Source organism: Brachyistius frenatus, unplaced genomic scaffold (genome assembly GCF_029030835.1).
Source record: "Brachyistius frenatus isolate BFR_SWC_R1_liver_20210118 unplaced genomic scaffold, ASM2903083v1 Contig_312, whole genome shotgun sequence".
Lineage (NCBI taxonomy): Eukaryota > Metazoa > Chordata > Actinopteri > Embiotocidae > Brachyistius > Brachyistius frenatus.
In genome coordinates this window covers 160,884-181,989 of record NW_027210911.1, presented here as the reverse complement: position 1 = coordinate 181,989, position 21,106 = coordinate 160,884, and the positions used below count along the sequence as shown (strand labels likewise).

Genomic DNA, 21,106 nt, shown 5'->3' with positions numbered 1-21,106 from the left:
AGAAGTTGATTTTTGTTGACAGCCAGAGGGATTATGTTCATGTGCCCATCGTGTTCTCGTGAGAACATCTCAGCAACACCGCCAGGGAATTTCTTAAAACTTGGTAGAAATGCTCACTTGGACTTAAAGATGAACTGATTCGATTTTGGGGGTCAAAGGTCACCGTGACCTCACAAAACACAAATGTGACCACAACTCACATATAAATTATGACATCATTTCACACTGTCTAATAGACTCAAATAGTTATGTGCAAAAATTCAGAAGCATCCCGAAGTCGTTACAGTAGGACCCTTAACTGGTGTTCAGGATGGGCAGGTACTGAAGGGGCTTCCTGGAACAAGCCGAGGGGCCACAGGCTCTGTTTGACTGCCTGTACATATCTTTTATTAAAGCATCTATAAAGAGACATTAAACCACTTAAAGGCCCCAAACAACTGCAAAAATACAGAGAACGAGCACTGTGAGACCCCAAATGGCTAAAAGAGGTATAAAGGAGATGTTGTATATGTTGGAGGGATTAGAGGTCGTTTCCATGTCTGTGATCAGGGGCTCATTGTTTCGTCATCAGTCCCACGTAGAGGAAGGCAAATGAAGCATCAGGTGTAACCGCTGCTGCTCACGCCTGATCAGCACCGTCGGTGAATCTGAAACTGTTCTCTCCACTTTCAGATCCCACAGAAGGATCATGTACAGTATATGAAGCTCAGTCTGTCCACTCTGACAGTGTTCAGTGGAATCAGGAAACAGCGCTGCAGCGTGTAGATGAGCTGATTCGATTATCGTGGCACAGTTCTGATAATCAGGACGTTCTTGTTTTTGCTTCCTCGTTGGCATCATCCCATCGTGCTGTTTGTCCAGAGGGTGTGAAGACCCTTTCTATTCTCGCTGCTGTGGCTGACAGCTCTTCCGATCTTCTGAGTTCTGATGCTTCTTGACAGCTCGCAGCCTCTGGTACTTATTGAGCAAGTGCAGCTGACACATTCATTCCCAGAGTCATTCAGCACCAGACGACCCGGGGAGCCCACATCCTCAGCTCAGTGTCACTTTCTCTTGACCTGATTCAGAGTTCCTAAATACCTATTTTACCCCGCAACTCCCCTCCCCCCTCACACACACACACAAGCACACACACACACACACACACACACACACACACACACACACACACACACACACACACACACACACACACACACACACACACACACACACACACACACACACACACACACACACACCCCACCCCACTCCCCTATTCTGTGTGAGCTGACGTATGACACAAACTGTACCATCTTCTCTGGATGACGCTTCAGTCCTTCTATCAGATGAATCATTTCCTCGTGTGTTTGTCTCTTCCAGCTTCAGGGCTCACCACACACTCAAACCCACATATATAATACAACCCTAACTCCAAAAAAGTTGGGACACTGTGTAAAATGTAAATGAAAACACAATGCAAGTAATTTACTGATAAAATAAACCCATATTTAATTGAAAAAAAGACAACATATCAAATGTTGAAATGGAGAGATTGTATTGTTTTAGGAAAAATTTATTTTTGAATTTGATGGCAATAACACATTTAAAAAAAGTTGAGACAGGGGCAACAAAGACTGGATTGTTGTATAATGCACACAAAAAAACACCTCGTTGAACATCTCTCAACTCATTAACTTACCATGGCAACAGATCAGTAACATGATTGGGTATAAACAGATGATTTCAGAGAGGCAGAGTCTCTTAGCAGTGAAGATGGGGAGAGGTTCACCACTCTGAAAGACTGTTTGGGAAAATAGTTCAACAATCTGAGAATAATGTTCCTCAACGTAAAACTACAAAGAATTAGTGGATTTCATCGTCTGTGGTTCATAATATCATTAAAAGATTCAGAGAATCTGGAGAAATCTCTGAACACAAGGGACAAGGCTGGAAACCAATATTGGATGGTGGTGATCTTCGGGCCCTCAGGCAGCACTGCATTAAAAACACACTATTCTGGAGTGGAAATCACTGCATGGGCTCAGGAACACTTGTGAAAACCATCGTCTGTGAACACAGTTCATCGCTACGTCCACAAATGCAGGTTAAAACTCCAAAGAAGAAACCAGATAGAAACTCGACTAAACCTCAACTGTTGCATGTTATTGACTCCTTCTCCCTCCACACATACAGTATAACACTTCTTTCATGTTGCCCCACCAGTGCACTAAACCACTAAATGAGTCTGACCCCAAGCTTTTATTTCAAAGGTCAAATAATTTAAGAAGTATTCTGCTATTAAGACAACTAGACAATGAAATATGGTTCATATAAAAGGGGCATAGCAGCCTGAGTCACGCATATCAGTCATCCTTTATACAACCCTGTAATACAAAGTGCAAGATGAGTAGTCATCAGGCAGATCATTGGCTCTAGTAGCTTTCTTGAATGAGGGAACACCTCTGAAAAAAGGCTGGTTAGATAAAGTAGGTGAAAGTATGTGAAACACATCATGAAGCCCAATGAAAATAGAAAAATGGTTCCCTACAGGCCACTGGTCATGAAAATTTGCACATTTGGACATTTCTCGGGTGTGTACTTTTAGTTTCCACAATAGATCTGGGAGGTTCAGGTGTCCACTTGTTATTTGTCTGCTCTCTGTGCTCACATATACTTTATTTGAATACAGCCAAACAAAGCTGTTAGTTCTTGTTTCTGTTGTCAGACAATAGGATGAGTATGAACGCGTGCCTGAAACGTGACCCGTTAATATCAAATGTTGAGTAGCGTTCACTTCCAAACTGCTGCTCAGCACTGCACAAAATCTTATTTCATAACTGTGACGTCAACGGATAAAATCCCCGTCGTTGTACTTGCGTGTGAAATGATCCCACAGAAAGAACGTTACAGACAACAGAGCGTCTTTCTTATCTGTTCGCTCAGTGCACAGCCTCTCTGCCAGTCAGCGCAGACACAGAGAGAAGTGGCTCTCTGGCTGTCGACTCTCGTCTGTGGACAGAAGCTGATGTTGGTTTTAAAAGTCGCTAGTTCAGTGCTTATTGGAAAATAAAGTCGCTGAACGGGTCTGAAAAGTCCCTGAATGTAGGAAAAGGTTGCTCAGTTGGGAACACTGCAACACATGACATCTACGTGAGGAGGCGGTTCATCATCTCATCACATCACTTGGCTGTGAAAGCTTATGTTCTTTAAAAGGAAGCTGTCGACGGGTAGTTCACTTTTATTCATACATACATATATATATATATATATATATATATATATGTATATATATATATATATATATATTACCCATATATCCATATTAATATCAGGACACTTTATATAGTGAGGTCAAGGCCTAAGAATATTATACTGTGATAAAAAAAAAGAAACTAAAGTTCCTAATTCTTGAGTCTTGTTTGAATGTAAGGCCGTTCAAAACATTGAAATCAGCTTCCTAACCTGACGACGACGGGAAATCCTGACGCTCTTTTGCGTCTGTTACGAGTTTCTCTGGAGTCTTTAAGAAGACCCTAAGTTTGAACCTGCCAGTCGACTGTGGTCCTCCCGTGTGGAGTTTTCATGTTCTCATGATGCACCTGTCCATCATGTACCCCGCCTTCGCCCAAAGAAAGCTGGAATAAGCTCGAACCCCCCACAAACCAGTACCGGATCTATCAAATATAGACAGTAGATGGACGAGATTTAGACCTGGGAACACCAAGCTGAAGAAAACACCTCATGGACAGGAGTTTTTAAATCAGTCTGGTGAAAATATATTCCATATAAGGAAGAATGTGTTTTATCTGCAGTGCTGGGCAGTTTGATGTTGTTTCTCAGAATGTTTTTTCTTCTCTAGCTAATCCAGACATTGTTTTAACTACCTCACACCGTTTTCCTACTTTCATGAAATGGACAGATTGTCCCTTTTAGTGCCGTTGTACTTTGGAACTCCCTGTGTGCATATGTTGAGGTTTATGTAACATGAAGCAGGATGCTGCTGAGAGAACTCATTCATGTGTGTGTGTCTGCAGGCGGAACCCCCTTCATTTCCATTTCATCACAGACTCCATCGCTCAGCAGATCCTGTCCTCTCTGTTTCATACCTGGATGGTTCCTGCCGTCAGGGTGGATTTCTACGATGCAGACGAGCTGAAGGTGAGGAACACAGACTCCTCTTCCCCTCACTAACTCCCAGCTTCCCTCACAAACACTTCAGTTACTGTAGAGCTTAACGACCTGACAGCTGCCTGGTTTTTTTTCTTCTTGAGCTCTGTAAACTATCTTTAATAGCTGTTGTGTAAACCACCCATTTTTAAGATTCAGTCAGTTTAACAGCCAATGATCCCAGCCCTTCACTGCTCTGGTGTTTCAGTCTGAAGTGTCATGGATCCCCAACAAACATTACTCTGGGATCTACGGGCTGATGAAGCTGGTGCTCACCAAGACGCTGCCGTCGGATCTGCAGAGAGTCATCGTCCTGGACACGGACATCACCTTCGCCACCGACATCGCTGAGCTCTGGGCCGTCTTCCACAAGTTCAAAGGTAAAGAGATGCACCTCCTTCTCATAACATTTGGGCATCAGATTATTCAAGGGTGTTAACAATATTTCATATTGTTTGTGTCCCTATTACATGGAATTCACTTGTGCAGTATACGGTTCAGTCCATAAGTGTTTGGATACTTTAGTTTTGCATCATCATAGTTTAGCAGCATCTACAGTCGTAGATGAATTTGTTGGTACCGCTCCATCAAATAATTTGAAACTGACAAAAGTAATCCGCCTCCATCATTTCTTATTCCATCTAAAAATCTGACTTTACTTTTGATGTTTTATTTGATAAAATATTTTAAATAATAAAATAAATGAAATTGCCGTGGACAACATTGATGTGACCATTACCCTAATATTTAGTTGCACAACTTCAGAGACAAAAAGATGACTGGTGTGTCTCTGTCTCTCAGGGAGACTTGCTCTCTCTCAGTGAGACTTCCTGTCTCTCAGTGAGACTTCCTGTCTTTCAGTGAGACTTCCTGTCTCCCAGTGAGACTTCCTGCCTCTCAGTGAGACTTCCTGTCTCCCAGTGAGACTTCCTGCCTTTCAGTGAAACTTCCTGTTATTAATTGTAATTATTGGGTGGTACATGTGAAGACTTGTCCTGGTTTACTAAGTCCTGCTTTAGTTTTTCATGACTGACACATTGCACCTCAGATTAGACGTATTTGTGCTCATTACTGCTGAACACAATTGTCATCACTAAATACAGAAAATCGAAGTTTGGGGTTTATAGTAGTCTAACTAGTCTACCATCATTGGTAAGTACAAGCTGAAGCCTGCTAGTGAGTCGGTGTTAAACAAATACATCTTTACATGCACACCCTTGTTTGAAGACATTTCTGTACTTTTTGATGTTTTCTTTTCTGTAAACATTATCTTACAGAACAACCAGTGAGTCTGTCAATTCAAACATGACTGTTAGTTGTAGCTCTGTAGTTTTGGAGAAGCTTCCCCATCATTGGTGAGTGATACCAGCAGCGTTAAACTGAAGCTCCGTCTGAGCATCTGTTCGTCCAGACGAGGCTCCACCCAACGTCTGCAATCTGTCTGCATGTTCTACAACAATAAATCAGATTTAACAGATTCAGAGAAAATCCTCAGCGTGACTCACCGTGTACGATTGTTCTAGTTGAGTCGGTGTGTGTGTGTGTGTGTGTGGTATGAGCTGCTACACAGGTGGTGTTTCTCTGATGGGCCTGGAGGAGCAGCTCTTCATCATTGTGTGCTGCAAATAGGATTTTTTAAAATGAGGCAGCAGCTGCTTATTGGTGTTTGAAATGAATATTTGATTTAACGCTGGGTATGCTTTGATTAAGATTTAATTTTTACCAAAGTTTTTGTTGACCAAAAGTCCCAAAAATCCAATAATTTAGTTTTAACTGTGTATTAAAGAAACAGTATGACATTTTAGGATTTTTTTTTATTTTTTTTTTCCCAAAGATTGAGATGTGAAGATTCATAGAATAAATAATAAATAGATAAAGTGTTTAGTGCAAAGTAGGAGTCAGCATGTGGCTATGAATGAAATATTTAATAAGGGATTTGTTGTCTGCTAAGCTTAACCAATAACTTTGAACCAGATCCAAAATGGACCAGCAATCATAACACTGCCCATGAATAGTTGTCAGAATGAAAAGCACATATCTCAAAATTACAAATTAAAACACAAAACATAAGCTAACTAGACTGAAGTACATTAATGCAGATTGTCTAGCTCTGTTGTTGAACTGTGACCACACTGAGCTTATTCTGGTCCGCTAGAGAATATTCTTTTTAAATGACATCAGGGGCTTCTGTTAAAGTCACCGTACTGGCAAATGCTCTGAACAGTCACATTACAACAGTCAGCATTCATCATGAACAAATGTGAATGTGCAATATTTATGATCCAGATGACACATGAGGAGCCGAGGAGTTATGGAGTGTGATGTTGGAGACCCTGCAGGGTTGGAGGTGTTAACACCGGCTCTGTAAGGCTGTAAAGCTCTTTTTAAGACGTGTTTTTCTTCTTTACTCCATGAATTAGTAAAATACAAATGAGGATAAAAATCCCACTCATTCACACAGTTCCTCGTTGAAAGCGTTGATGGTGAAAAGTGGCAATAGTAATTGTGTAAAGATTGAAAAACCAGCTCGAGAATTAAATGTAGCTCTCTTCCACACCTCATGAAGTGGGCATGATTGGCTGATTGTACCAGTAGAAAAGGTTTCTGTCAGACAGTCCACTCTTCTTTAGAGCAGTCGAACCTCAATAGTTTGAAAGAGTCCATGAAGGAAGTGTGAAGGCAACAGAACACAAAGTCCTGTGATTCTATCTCTGGAAGATGGAGGAAGGCACGTCGGCTGAAGAAGAGAAGGAGGCGGTGGTGAGTCACCTCAAAGATTTATGGCTGGTGCTGTCTTATAGTGCGACCCGGCCAGCAGGGTTTGGATCAATCTTAATTAACAGTTGACTCCGATACCACCTCTGCCACCCACTCCCTCTGCCGTCCAGTTTGGCTGAACTGTTCAGCCCCATTATGTTTAAAGCGTTACAACATCACTAAGACACACTCAATAAACGTTACTCTCTGCATTTAGCTTTCTTCAAATTACCAGCTGATAAGCAACCTTATAAAGTCGGTTAAAGGAGCTGATGTAGAGCCACGATTCTGCCAGCACAGCTCTTATTTTATCTGCTCGTAAACTGCACATAAAACAGCAGTATATGAGGGATGATAAAACGTTCATTCTTTCAAAAAAAGGCAACGTATTAATACATGTCAGCAAGAAGCTTACATGCAATAACCACATGCACTCAAGGTGTGATCACTATACACACGTTCTAGTTGGGAGAACCAACCAATAAAAGGCCGTCTGATACAGGGCAGCTCAATATAACATGCAGAACAGCTGGAATTAGCTGGAATATAATGATGGCCAGTTCAGCATTGTGGACAACAGTCATGTCGGGCTTGACCAGCTCCTACTTTCCAGTAAATATAGAATCCCAATCAATCCCGCTTTGCCCCTTTTTTTGATCGATCAGCAATTTCAATGTCTATGATGCTTCAACAGCACCACAAACTAAAGCCTCCAAAATGATCTTACAGTGGAATCAACACTTCTCCAAATTAGTTTAAACTCGTCACGGTGACCTTGAAAAAGGAAGAATTTATTACAGGACTAACAATTTAGTAAATGATTGTAAATTATAATCAAGCCAACAGACAAACATGGAGAAAGTGATGTGCATGAGGCTTAACGCCAAAATATAAGAAATAAACTTGAAGATATAGAAATACAAGCCTGTCTTGATAATCATTTAAAAATAATAATAATAGTAATCCCGTAGTTAAATAAAGATCGTGAACTGTGTTTTTAACAAAAGATTATCTGCGAAAGCTGACAGACAAATCCTCAAACTTGGACAAATTAAATTCATCCGAAAGCAGAATAGTTTTTTTATTTTTTTTTATTTTTTATTTTTTATTTGATACACTTTATTAATCCCCGAGGGGAAATGTCTTCACTACAGCAGGGGGGCTCTCAGGGGGGAGATGCTGCAGCAGGCTGCCACTAGCGCGGCGCCAGGTAACCTGACCTGAGGTGCATGTTTTTGGATGATGGGAGGAAGCCGGAGAACCCGGAGAGAACCCACGCAAGCACAGGGAGAACATGCAAACTCTGCACAGAAAGGCCCAGGACCGGATTCGAACCCAGAACCTTTTTACTGTGAGGCGACAGTGCTAACCACTGCTGTTATCTTCTTCTGTGACCTGGGAGGGTCCCGCTGCACACAGATATTTGATTTGAGACAGGTTTGTACTTGGGTGGACTTACTTTTGCTCTTAGGCCCTGTTCTTAACATGCATCTCCAGCGACCAGTTGTATTTGGATCTCACTTCCGCGCTCTACATGCAAATGAGCATGTTCATCTCGTAAATAAACCAGTGAATAAACAGAAAATAAATACAAAACAAAAAGGGAGAAGAGTCGAAGCAGCAGACATGAAACAAAAAGACACATCCTTGCTCGCTCGTGCGACCCGGTGATGTCGGATCAGGCTCAGATTATTTGGGTTTGAGAAGGTCGGGCTCTGCGCTGCGGTGGATTCATGAACTGTGCAAACGGGCAGTGGCAGTGGCTCTTTTATAGTTGTAGGTCTGATGTGTGTGAGAAATTACTAATGAGGTAAACTAAAATAAATAATAAAATCAGTATCGAAATGAATCCATCAATAAAACGAAACCCAAAGGAGGCTGGAGTGACTCCAGACACGTTTGCCTTCACGCTGCCATCGACGTCCCTCCAGACGTCGTCTGAGCAGATGGATCTCAGAGCGTCTTCACTGCATCCTGGCTGCGTTCACACCTTCACCTGCTGATCCTCCTGCTGGAGCTGCTTCTGCTCCTCTTCGCTCACTTTGTCTCAGTGCTTCATTAATCCTTCATCATCTCACTCTCTAGCTTCATGTTTTCTTATATTTTGAAGTCCACCAGCTGAGCCTACAGCCCTTTGTTCTGTTCTTCAGTCTATTTGTCGTACGTTGCTTGTTGGGCCTGAAACTGTTGCTATAATTATCACACCTCATCTTCAACACAACTCTCGAGCTTCTCATGTCCTAAACAACGGGTTTGCATTAACAGCAAAATAAAATGGTTTCCATTTCATCTTTCCAGTAAAGGCCTTGGTTTTTCTTAAGCCTGCAGAATAATCTGTCAATTATTTTCTCAATTAATTTAGTTTCTCGGTCTTTAAAATGTCAAAAGCAAATGCTGAAAAAGGTCGAGCAGTGTTCCCAAAGCCCAATATGCAGCATTAAATGTCATGTTTTGTCCTGACAGGTCACAACCGTCGGATATTTATATCATATTGTGAATCCATCATCTTGTAATACAATGAATTCTTTTTATAAATCAGTTAGTTTTTTCTTCCTTAAAAGACGGTGCTTTTCTGTCATGATTTCTTCTTTACTGGATGTTTGATCATCTGTCTCTGTGTCTGCCTGAAATTTCATTTGGACTATAACAAATATGCTCACAGTGAATGAAAGAGTCCAGGTTTACAGCACTGGAGATCTTAGTGTGTCTCAAAGACGTTTTCTTGCTTTTAAAATATCGGAATTCTTGTTTTGGTTGTAAATCGACCTTTGCATGTTTTGGCCGGTATTATTCTGGGGATGTGAAGTGTGGTAGTGCCGATTTCTGCTTGCTCAGCATGTTTGTCCAATCTGGTGTAATCGTTGTCAGAATGGACCCCATTTTTCTCCGCTGGTTTGGTCACATTGTCGTTTAATTGCTACGTCTATTTCATGGATTGTCTGTTCTGCTGGCCTGCAGGCCTTTTCTCTCCGTCGCTCCTGAGTTCTCTGTGACCCCGGTAGCTCTCAGGAAGGTGAAACATTGAATGTGCACCACTTTCCCTCACTCACGGCTGATTGTATGTTCTTGTTGGTGAGCTCCGGGGCCACTCAGAGATGGTGACGTTCACCATTCATCCACTCATTGTCAGAAATCACTGGGGGCTGCCTGGAATTTATTAGAATTAACCCTCCACATCTAATCAGCAGGTATTCTGGGGTTTGGTGTGGCGCCCCGGGGGAAATCTGAGCTCCACTCAAGAGCTCATATTTCATTTTAACCTCATTCCCATACAGCGTGCCCTCCAGGGAGTTCAATCCACGACCCTCGCCACTTTGACAAATCTGAGGCCTGCAGAGGTCTGCCCCACGGGGAAGAGGGCGGGCCGGTGGAGGTCGGGTGTTTAATGTAGCGGTGGTGAGAAGATCGAACCGTGTGTTGTAATGCATTTAAAACTCATTCATTCTTAAACATCGCCAAGGAGTTGAGAACACTTATCTTCACCAGATGTTTTTCTACAAAACCATTTATGAACTTGAAGGAGGTACTTTCATGAGTATTGGAAGTGTTCACTTTCTTTTAAAGGGGCAAAATGTAATTTCTCACACAGTACCCCTTTATAAAACGTTACTGGCACGGCCAATATGTTAGTTTGCTTTTTGTTGATATGTAATTAAGAGCAGTTAGAATAACTGCAGTCTATGTGACAAGCTAAATTAGTTCTTCATCTATCTCTCTAACACACTGAGGCAAATCAGCTCTGACCTTGTTTGGAGAGCTCAAAATATATCAACACATATCATACTAAACCTTCAAAACTGCATCATTACATGGTTTTTCTGTGGCTACTTACTTATTATCATCTTGCTAAAAAAAAAGGACATAAACAAGCTGTAGTGTAACCTATAGGCTTCGCTGATCAACATGTTTTTGTCAACCCTCTACTGGGGAATACAATCTAACATTAGTCATCCAGCTACTGAAAAAAATAAAACAAACAACAAATGGAAGAGCAAGAATATGTAAATACTTCCAAATTGCCAAAACTCTGAGATGGTGTTACACTTAAGTCTGTCCCCCATCAGATTGTGACCTGCCCTAATATTGTCACTGTAGGTCCGGGGGACCGATTTCAGTGTAACACCAAACTGAGGGCAGACAGCCTGGACTCTACAGTGACTCACTATCGCCCCCTGATGCACAAAATGGTATTACAAGATGAGATTTCATTTTTACTAATTCTACCTAACAGTTTTTAGAAGCCACCATTGTATCATGAATTGTTACATATTACACTGTATTATATGTAGTGTGTATATTGTGAATATATATATATATATGAATGGAATGTAAACATAACAAAGGAAGTTAATTCTTTCACTTAGGCCACTGAGTAATAGTCAGCCGGAGTCTGTGATTCTAATCGAACACATTTATTGTAAAATTGAACAAATATCTCCTCACGGTCCGCTAACTATTTGATCTGTGCATAAACAAAAATCTCTTATTCATTCCACGGCCCTGAATAACTCTGTACAACACCGTCTCCAGACATGTTGGGATGCAGTGTAAAATGTAAATAAAAACACAATGGGATAATTTGTAAATGATGTAAACCCACAGCCAATCAAAAGTAGGTCAAAGACAACAAATCACATGTTGAAACTGAGAGATTTTATCGCTTTTTGGAATTCTTGTGCTCATTTTGAATTTGATGTCAGCAACACTTTTCTGAGAAATACGCAATAGCTGAGAAATATCCAGAGAAGAAGAAGAATTGAATAGGAAGTGCTGTGATGAGTGAAGACGAAGAGCCACGTTCACTTTCCAACAGTGGAGGGAAGGATGGAAAGTTGTTCTGTTTCTGCTTGACAAGTGGGAAACTAAATCAGTACAGCGAGGTTTCATAGAACAAACAGCTTGATATGGTTTAGTTCCATTTCCTGCTGTTTGCAATAGTGAATCCCATCTGGTTGGCAGGAAGCAGGAACCCGCAGCACATCTGGGAGTCAGGTCGTCTTAAATGTCTTCCCCGTTGACGTTCAGCAGGACATGCTGCTGTTGTCTGTAGTGGTGGGACAGTTGTGAGTGTTGCTGGTGTGTCGGTTCGGGGGAACTGTCCAGTCTTGTCTCATGTTCTGCATCACCACAGCAACTTTAGCATGTTAGTTACGATACTGGCTGTGTTTTTGGCTCTACATCCTGCTATATGAAGGATGGAGGTTTTATAGCCACCAGAAGTAAAAACGTTTTCCAGCACAGTGGGATCATGCGGATCGATGCGTGATTCTGAATGTAAGCTCGGTACCATTACCCTCCTCGTTAGCCGAGCTACGATCCGACGGTCCTCTACAGTCTCTGTAGTTTTGTGAAAACATTCTCAACGACTCCCGCTAGTTTTTGTGCGCTTGTGTTTTAGCTGCTGTGTTTGGCTGCTCGCATGTCGTTGGTTTATCGGCGTTTCACATCATATTGTTTGTTTTGCTTCAGGTATGAGAAAGAGACGTCCACTTCCAGACGGCGTGAGGCTGGACGGTGTAGCTCAGGTATTCGTGTCACTGCCTTGGTATTGCGTGAGCATGAATTTGGGGGGCGGAGCTTCTGAAGGAGCGCTGAAGGCAGTTTGGAGGACTTCACCTCATTTCTGCCGTTTGCATCTCAATGGGTCAAAACGTTAGGAGTCGGTCGAACCTGAACACACATGCTGTACAGACGTTAGATTCAGTGTGATTTACACATTTTGAAGATTGTAGTTGATTTTATTACAGAAAAACTCCACTTATTATTATAAGTCTTATAAGCGCCTGAGAATCATCACTTTTGAACATCCACAGCAAACAGGAACTGCTAGTTTTGCCAGTTTGTGCCAATGGTGCCTTTTTTTTTTCAAAATAATTTGTGACATTTCTACACCATACCTTCATTCATTCATATTCAGCTGTTTATCCCACGCACTCAGAAACATAGTACAGTGAACCCTCGCTATAACGCGGTTCACTTTTCGCGGTCTCGCTACTTCACGGATTTGCATCGTGCATTGTGTTCTGCATTCTGATTGGCTAAACAGTCTCTCCGCTTCTTCTCTACCTGTTTGTCAATAACGTTGCGGTTTAATATGTACACGTACGTAAAACAGCTTGCCAAATTAAAAATAATCGATGGTGGCATGTCGGTTTATAAGAATCTTTTTGCCCAGAAGAAAAAAGAGCGACAACAACTACCGATAACTATGTTCTTCTCTCGAAAAACCACACCTGCACCGCCGGCTTTAGAAGAAAGAACCGCTGCAGAGCGGAGTCAGGATGCAGCGGCTCAGTCAGAAGAGCAGTGAAATACACGAGTCACTATTTGTCCTACTGTACTTTGTATTTGTTTTCATAATCATTTTTCATTTCCTCCCGTTCTAATCCAATGACTCGGGTCGCAGTGGGGCGGTGCCGATCTCAGCAATTTGAAGCCTTCAGTTCGTATTGATGATTCAAATTATTATTTTACAGTACAGTAGTTATTTGTTAAAAAAAACACATTTATACAGTACTTTTATTTGTTAAACAAATGCTTGGGCTTGTAAAAAGGTTTTGTTCTTTGGTTTCAATGTATTATGGAGTATTTCATTGTATAATAATTGTAAAAAAAATAAAGGTTCCTACTTCACGGATTTCACCTATCACGGTCTCTATTTGGAACGTAACCCCCGCGATAAACGAGGGTTCACTGTACTTCCAAACCAAATCTTCTTCCTGCTAAAGTTTTCCTTCTAAAGTGAACCTGCCATCCTCCTCTGCATCCCATCCCACTGCATCTTTCATCTCTCCTCAAGAATTTTGTCTTCGGTGTGTTTGTAGTGTCACTATAGTGAAATGTACCAACTAGGCTTTGGGTCTGAAGAGCCGTGCACAAGAACACCTCAATACGTAGTTCTATATAAGGGCAAAGAAGTTCTCATTAACTTTCTCCAGTCAAAGTCCCTACTTGAGGTCAGATGGGATATCTGTAGGATCTCCATGACAACGGATCAAACTCCATGATGTATGTAGAAGCTGTGCGACTCCTGCAGGACGGAGTAAGAGGCTGCACACACAAAAAAATCACTCCTCACAATCAGCTGCTTGTCACTTTCACTGTTGACAGGAACAAAAAATAAACAGAAAAATGATCCTCATGTGGCAGCAGATTTATTTTCTTGCTCTGCCTAAATAAATTCTATGAATATGAAACACCGAGTGCTGCTGAGAGGTCTGAGTGCACAGAAGACTTTATTTCAAGAGGAAGAAAGTGTTCGACTCACAAATGACTCATTGGCTTCACCATGCGTACGCAGATCTGCATCTGCCTTTGTGTTCTGTCGCTCTCTCTACATCCTGACAGCGTAGTACAACCACATGTTGTATTCCTGGAAGCTTGTACTGGACACTTCAGTTCATCACTACATTGTTCTTTTAACTGTGTTGTATTTCTAGTATTTACTCATAACGTATGTGCTGGGGGAGGAGCCAGCGGTGGATCTGACCAATCTGATTGGAAACCTGACGATACTACGTCCCGCCCACTGATAGCTGTAACCTGACTGCACCACAGGCCTGTCAATCAAACAGACACGCCCCCAAAAACAGGTCTTCTTGAATCTTCTTTTCTAATGAATGAGGGATTATTTTCAGATGGACCTCCAGAAAACTAAGAAGAAGGAGTGACTTTAGCTAACAACACCGAGAGAACTGATGGACACATTTTATTCACTTTGGATTTGATGAGAGAAGTTGAATGGGAGTCTATGGAGCCGGAGGCTTTTTGGAGCCGACCTCTAGTGGCACTCGCTGGTATTGCAGCTGAAGACACTTCTGGATCAGAACCATCTTACAGACCTGAAGCTACGAACTCTTTTATATCCAGTCTTTGGTCTCATTCTGCTCTCAGAGATGTATGGTTGACTTTATCTAATGTGACACACTAATGCAGACATTGAACTAACAAGTGCATGTTAACACTTTCAACATATATGCATGCACACGTGTCATAAAAGGAGCTTTCTTTCCCAGAAACCGGTGTCACGGTTTCCTTCTATAAGCCCTGTTCTACATATCTGTCACTGAAATAACTTTTTCCTTCCATTCACCCTCTACACTGTTCATCAGTGCTGCATAAATCATGGACCAGCGCTGCTACTACACCTGCTGTCTCTGTGAAGCTGCTGTGACCTCTTTTCAGCCTCCGCAGCATCAGATGAGCTTTTTACCTCCAAAGCAACACGCAGACATGAAACACTTAAAGATGTGCACAGTGGATTAGTAGTGCAGTGGAAGTGGGGCAGATTTACATGTCCCCTAAGACAGAGTCAGTCATGCAGTGTTGGGTGGTCTTAATGAGATCCTGGTTCTGAAGACACAACAGACAGACTAAACAGACATGTGCATTAAGGAGGTTTAAATAGTCGCAGGCATATAGATACGGGTTAAAAGCTGAGTACCAAAACAATATGACCAATCACAGATGAAGCGACGGCACATGTCACGGTCTGGGAAACATTAGACGGCAGAACAATCTCACACTGACATCACAGCACATTTGTCATCTCACTAGTTGCACTTTCAAAGAAATGTCAGTCTTCTCAGAGCTGCAGCGAGGTGTAAAATCTGCTCCGCCACTGGAGGTGCAGCAGCGCCACCACTAGGTTCAGAACATCATGTACACAGTCACAGTGGGAGGAAAATGTAATCCTTATCTCAAACTGCATCAGCATGTTGTGGATGATTGTAAACAGTCTTGGTGTAACATGAAGTTCAGTCCTTCCTTCCTGTCGTGGAGCTGCTTCTCATCACTTCCTGTAGAGAAACTGTCCGACTCTCTGCGGCTCCAATCTTCTGGTGTGATCACAGTTAAATGTCAGCCTTTAGGAGCTGATGACACTCTGACAAAAGCCATCAGAGACTCTTTTTTTTTTTTTTAAAGGATTCTCACAGCTTTACTTTCACTGTTTTTTCTTCTGTTATCTACCATTTACCACCAGTTTGTGTGCTGATATGAGTGCCGGTGAGAGGAGAGTTAAAGGCAGGCGGAGGGAAACAGAACCCTATCAGTGTACAGCGACTCGGCCTGATATGATTTTGATTGACATAAGCAATAATTGCCCATCGCTGGTGTGATGAAGTCTCTCCACAAAGCTGCTGAGCTGGAACGAGTGGCGTTCACTGACACCGGGACTGTAGCCCGTCGAGCATCCTGCAGCCTGCAGACAGGAGCTTCTTCATGAGTCTTTCCCTGCTTACAAAACGCATGCGAGAGCAGTCATAGTTAAGAGTCCCTGCACAGGTTTCACTACCCGACTCCACATAAATTCTTGCCTACAAAGAAATCATATCTGCGGCAACTGCATCATACGTTGTATAATGTTTATAACCAGTGCTCTCTTCAACGGCCCGCACTTTCAAAACTTCAGCAAACTCCTGCAGTAATCTCATCGCGGTCACCATCCAACTTTTTAAGATAGAAAGTTTGTGAAAGTTGGGGAGGAATGATGAATGTGGAGAGATGAGAAAACAAAATGTCCAAACTGTGATTGAAAGTACAACCCTCAGATCAAAGCGAGGGCCAACAGCCCGATTCATTCTGGTCTACATTTATGTTGGGATCTGATGAAATTGATGAATTACCCGTTAACATTTCCATTTCCTGAAACGCAATTTCACAAGAGAACTTCATGTGTCTTTTCCGGCAGACTTGGAAAGGGTCCAAATTTCACATTTTGTCTGAAGTTAGTCTCACAGTTCTTGAACATTTGCATTGGAGAACCTTCCTCTTCTGGTGGGAGACAAAGAAAAGATATGTACAAGAAAACCAATTAGCTTTTCTTGAGCCCTGACCTGCACCTTCCACTGGGTTGGTTTGTTCCGTCCTCTGCACAGCTTCATTCCCCACCAGCTGCACTTTTTCACCATTTTTGTGTTTTTGGGTAAATGTTGTTAAATGGCTTGTTTTCATCTGTTTTGTGTTTATTGTTGTTATTTTCTACTTTGTGCTATAGCATACAAAGTGAAAACTGTTTTTAGTTATTAAAAACATCCATCTTGGTAATTAGTTTGTAACTATTTCACATACAGTGGCAGAACACATACATGAACTGTGGGAAAATTGTCCCAAGAAATATTGAAATGTGATTTTAAGATTGCTGTGGAAACCTACAGGCACAATCCTGCCCCACAGAATCTGATCCTGTTCTGGTTTTGGACTACAAGAGCTTTACTTTAGTCCAGTCATGACGTTGGACTGAAGGTGTCTCCGTGTGTCGGATTCATAATCCTGTTCGATTTGGATGTTCATTCTTTTAACTTCAGACAGTTTTGTCTTTATAAATGTCCATTTTCACAGTGTGATGTCATCAACATTCGTCTTCTTTTAGAAACGGCTGAATAATCAGAGTAGTGATATCTTTCTTGGTTCTAGTCCTGACGGCTGCTCCACTGGAACAGAGAGCAGTAAGTACCTTCCTTCTTCTCTCTGCTCAGACATGGTAGATCACCCATGAACCCACCGCTGGGCTGCTGAGGGACAATGGAGGTCAGAGCCACTCTGGACTGTTGACAGCAGAAAGACGGAGGCAGCTTTAAGTAGCAGCTGTGTGGAGCTGTAGCAGGGAAATGTCTCAGTGTTCTTCTGAGATACAAACCTGGACAGAAACACTACATTTGACCATTTAGTTGTCTTCTCCTGGTCGCCACCGACTCCTTCAGTGTGCAAACACATGAGCAGCAGAGGCAGGAGAGTGCAGCGATGAAGGATGTGGGAAACAGTGGTGCAGGTGATTGATGATGGGAGTCTTTGCAGGTGAGCGTTCACTCTGTAATTAGTGTCAGCAGGGCCTTAAGAGTCCCTGCAGCTGCTTCCCCAACGAAATGTAATCCTTCAATTTGTGGATATTAACAAGTAATTATCCATCCATTAGATTTTACCCAGATGTAAAACCAAAATCATCGGATGACTGTGATGTTTCTGGATGTTCTTCCTGAAACATTTTTAACAAACAGCAGAGATGATGGTTTCATATAAAACCAACTCCAGACGGCTCCTGCAGTTAGTATGCAAAACAGAATCCATCCTACTGACACACGTGGGTCACCATGACAACAGTCTGCACTACATCATGACATCACGCCTCCCCTCCACCTCCCACCATCTGTAATCAGCAGAACTAATGGCAGAGGAGCTTTGGCAGTGTAACCTACAACTACCTGCCCTTGAATTAGGAACACTTAAGTGTATTACAGTTTTCTGAGTGCATGAGCCTTCATCTCGCTCTTATTCAGCAGTTCAAACATCATGTGATACAAATGCTTTTTAGCTGATCACTCTGCGTTCAAGGACACGGAGACGGAGAGTCCTCTCATTGTCTTGTTTTACTTGTTGACGCGGTGCCAGATGCTTCTGAGGGGTCTGAGTTTGTTTCGAGGGCTAAAAGTGTGAAACCACTGCAAAATGTCCCCCAGTAGGACGTAACGACTCCCAACAATTCCTCATGTATCCGTGCAGTGGATGTGAGTCTGGTAAACCCGGGGCAGGTGCTCCGCTTTCCTCCCATTACAACATACATGTTTTAACTACTACTCCTGACCAAGGCAACACAGCTGGAGTTAGTCCCAGACCCTGCTGTGTGTGTGTGTGTGTGTGTGTGTGTGTGTGTGTGTGTGTGTGTGTGTGTGTGTGTGTGTGTGTGTGTGTGTGTGTGTGTGTGTGTGTGTGTGTGTGTGTGTGTGTGTGTGTGTCTGTGCGTGCATTGGAAAGATCTAAATGCTGGAGATCAATTTCCCCATGTGGATGATATAAATGATATTTTTGAAATGTCCTTGTTCTTCAGCATCACTGCTGCCCTTGTTGTCATCTTGTGTGTTTGGTCGACTCATCGGATGCAGACACCAGTCCACCCACTCAGAGGATAAAGGAGCAGCAGAGACTTTTTGAACCTCACAATAATGTTTGACTAATTGTGATTTTTGATTTTATTTAACACTGCACTAGATGTACATAAAATATCCATTCAGTGCTGTTCACCTTCAGAACTCACTCCCATCACATCCAACCTGCATGTTGTCCCGTATGTCCGTGTGTCAGTACATATGGATCGACATACTGTAGTACAGCTACCGCAGAGCTTTTTATTCTTCTGGTAGAATCACATTATTTTGGGAAAAGTCCTGCCCTCGTTCATAGCTGCAGGTTTCACAAATTTATTTTTCTATAAAGTATGAAATGAGACACGTGACACAACATAACCATTAGAATTACCCACTGTTGCCCACAGCTTTACATGCTTGTTGTGAAGACGTGCAGCGATCAGTATTCAGCTTTAGACTTCATAAACAATTTGCAAAGTGACTTTTGTCACCTTCAGGCCAGAAAAGCTGGAGACCTCATCATATTCTCCTTCCTCCAGTTGCTCCGTGTGCTTCATGTATGAGTTTGGTAACTTGGGTATTATAGAAAACAGCAAACTGTAACATTCACCCGCTTACAATACAGCAGTAATTACAAATAACATCCATATGCAGTGATTCAGTTGTGAAGAGTAGACAATACTTAATTAGCATTCAGTGGTGGAGTTCAGTGCTACTGCAGGAGGTGGTGTGTCTTTATAATACTGCATTGTGTAAAAGGAACTAATTACTGGCATTGTGGCAGAAAAGATTGTCATCACAGGTGTTGTGCTGCTGGAGCGATGCTACACCTCCTTTTCTCTCTGAGTGAGGAAGTAACAGGTTCACAGGTCTCTACATCCAGTTAAATCCATTCACACTTTCTAAGCGCCTGAAAATTCAAACATCTCCGACGTGTGTTTATACAAAAAAGCCAATAGAAACAATGAATAAGTCAAATTCATATTGATGGTTGTATTAATGGATTCACAGCATCCAGTCGAAGCCTCATTTTGATCCGCTGCCGTTTCCCCCGTTAAATGACCGCATCACATGTTCCTGTATCTGTTTCAATTTAAAGGCCCTCTGACATTTCAGTGGACAGAAAGGCTTTTAATATGAAACGTTTGAAAGAATGTGTTGTGACTTAAATCAGACAATGAAATTTAGTAATTCAGAGCAACTGTTTAAAATAGGAAGATTATATTATTGACTTTATTAAATTCAAGTGATTAAAATGTTAAAACATTAAAATCATTTAAGAAGTTCAGAGACTGTTCCTGACACTCGTTTGTGAGCTCCGGTCCGCTGCAGCTACGATTTCACCGCGGACATGAGCAGAGGGCGCACATCAACTTATGTGTCAAACTTAGTAAATCAGCAAAGGAGACTGTTGATATGCTTCAGAAAGCTTGTGGCAATGACGCAATTAGCCGGGCGAGATGTTTCCAGTGACATTCGTGTTTCAGGAAGGCCAGAACGTCACTGTCCAAAACCGGAAGACTAAAGGCACATCAAGTCAAAAGAGCAACCAGGTGTTGTTGTTTTTTACAGTCATGGTGTTGAACTCTGTGAATTTCGTGTCCCAGAGTCAGACTGTCAACGCCGAGTTCTGCCGGGACGTTCTGAGGCTGAAACATTCAGTGAAAACCAGCTGAACTGTGGTGTGACACATCACACAAACACACAATCGTAGCTCTCTACGTCGCCCTGCTCTGTTCACATCACGCTGCTTCTCACTGTCCACGAGCAACAGGAGCAGTCTCCCAATTTTAGATTGAACCTCCTACATTATTGACTACGTAAACTTGTCTCCTCAGAAGAGACGCAACCTCAGACACGAACCACAAGTTAACTGTGCATGTGTCCATGTGCGCTTCATCACAGGTACTCCAAGAAATAACACCACATGCCCGATTGTCATTAAATACAGTCTGAGGTCCCAAAAATGAATTATAACCCAGAGATAGCACGCGCTGTCTGAATGTTGTTTTCCTCCTCAGGAGATGAATGTTTTCATAAAACAAGAGTAAAAGTTCTGCTTGGAGCTGCATGATGCTGTCAAGATATCTTATTGGCCTAAATAGGATCCAGATTATGAAAATGAGACACTCTCACTTGAAGGATAGATTCGAGATAGTCGCCACAGGTATACCAAGTCTACTTTATTTATAAATCCCTCTTCTAATCTTTTTAAAAACAACAATACAAAGTTATTTACATTGGAACATTTCCATAAAACCATCCAGCACAATAAACATAAAATAAACTTGGTGATATATTTGTACTCATGATGTAATTAACAAAAAACAATGTTAATT

The 21,106-nt window shown here is 42.0% G+C and overlaps 1 protein-coding gene across 2 annotated transcripts in view; it reads left to right on the top strand.

The window, feature by feature from the left end:
• large1 (LARGE xylosyl- and glucuronyltransferase 1) overlaps window positions 1–21,106 on the top strand; it is a 108,927-nt gene that overhangs the window by 58,520 nt on the left and 29,301 nt on the right. For both annotated transcript variants that reach the window (XM_069723007.1, XM_069723009.1), the window contains exons 5-6: window positions 4,017–4,140; window positions 4,358–4,529. In XM_069723007.1, coding sequence (XP_069579108.1) covers window positions 4,017–4,140; window positions 4,358–4,529 — 296 coding nt within the window. The remainder of the gene's footprint in view (window positions 1–4,016; window positions 4,141–4,357; window positions 4,530–21,106) is intronic.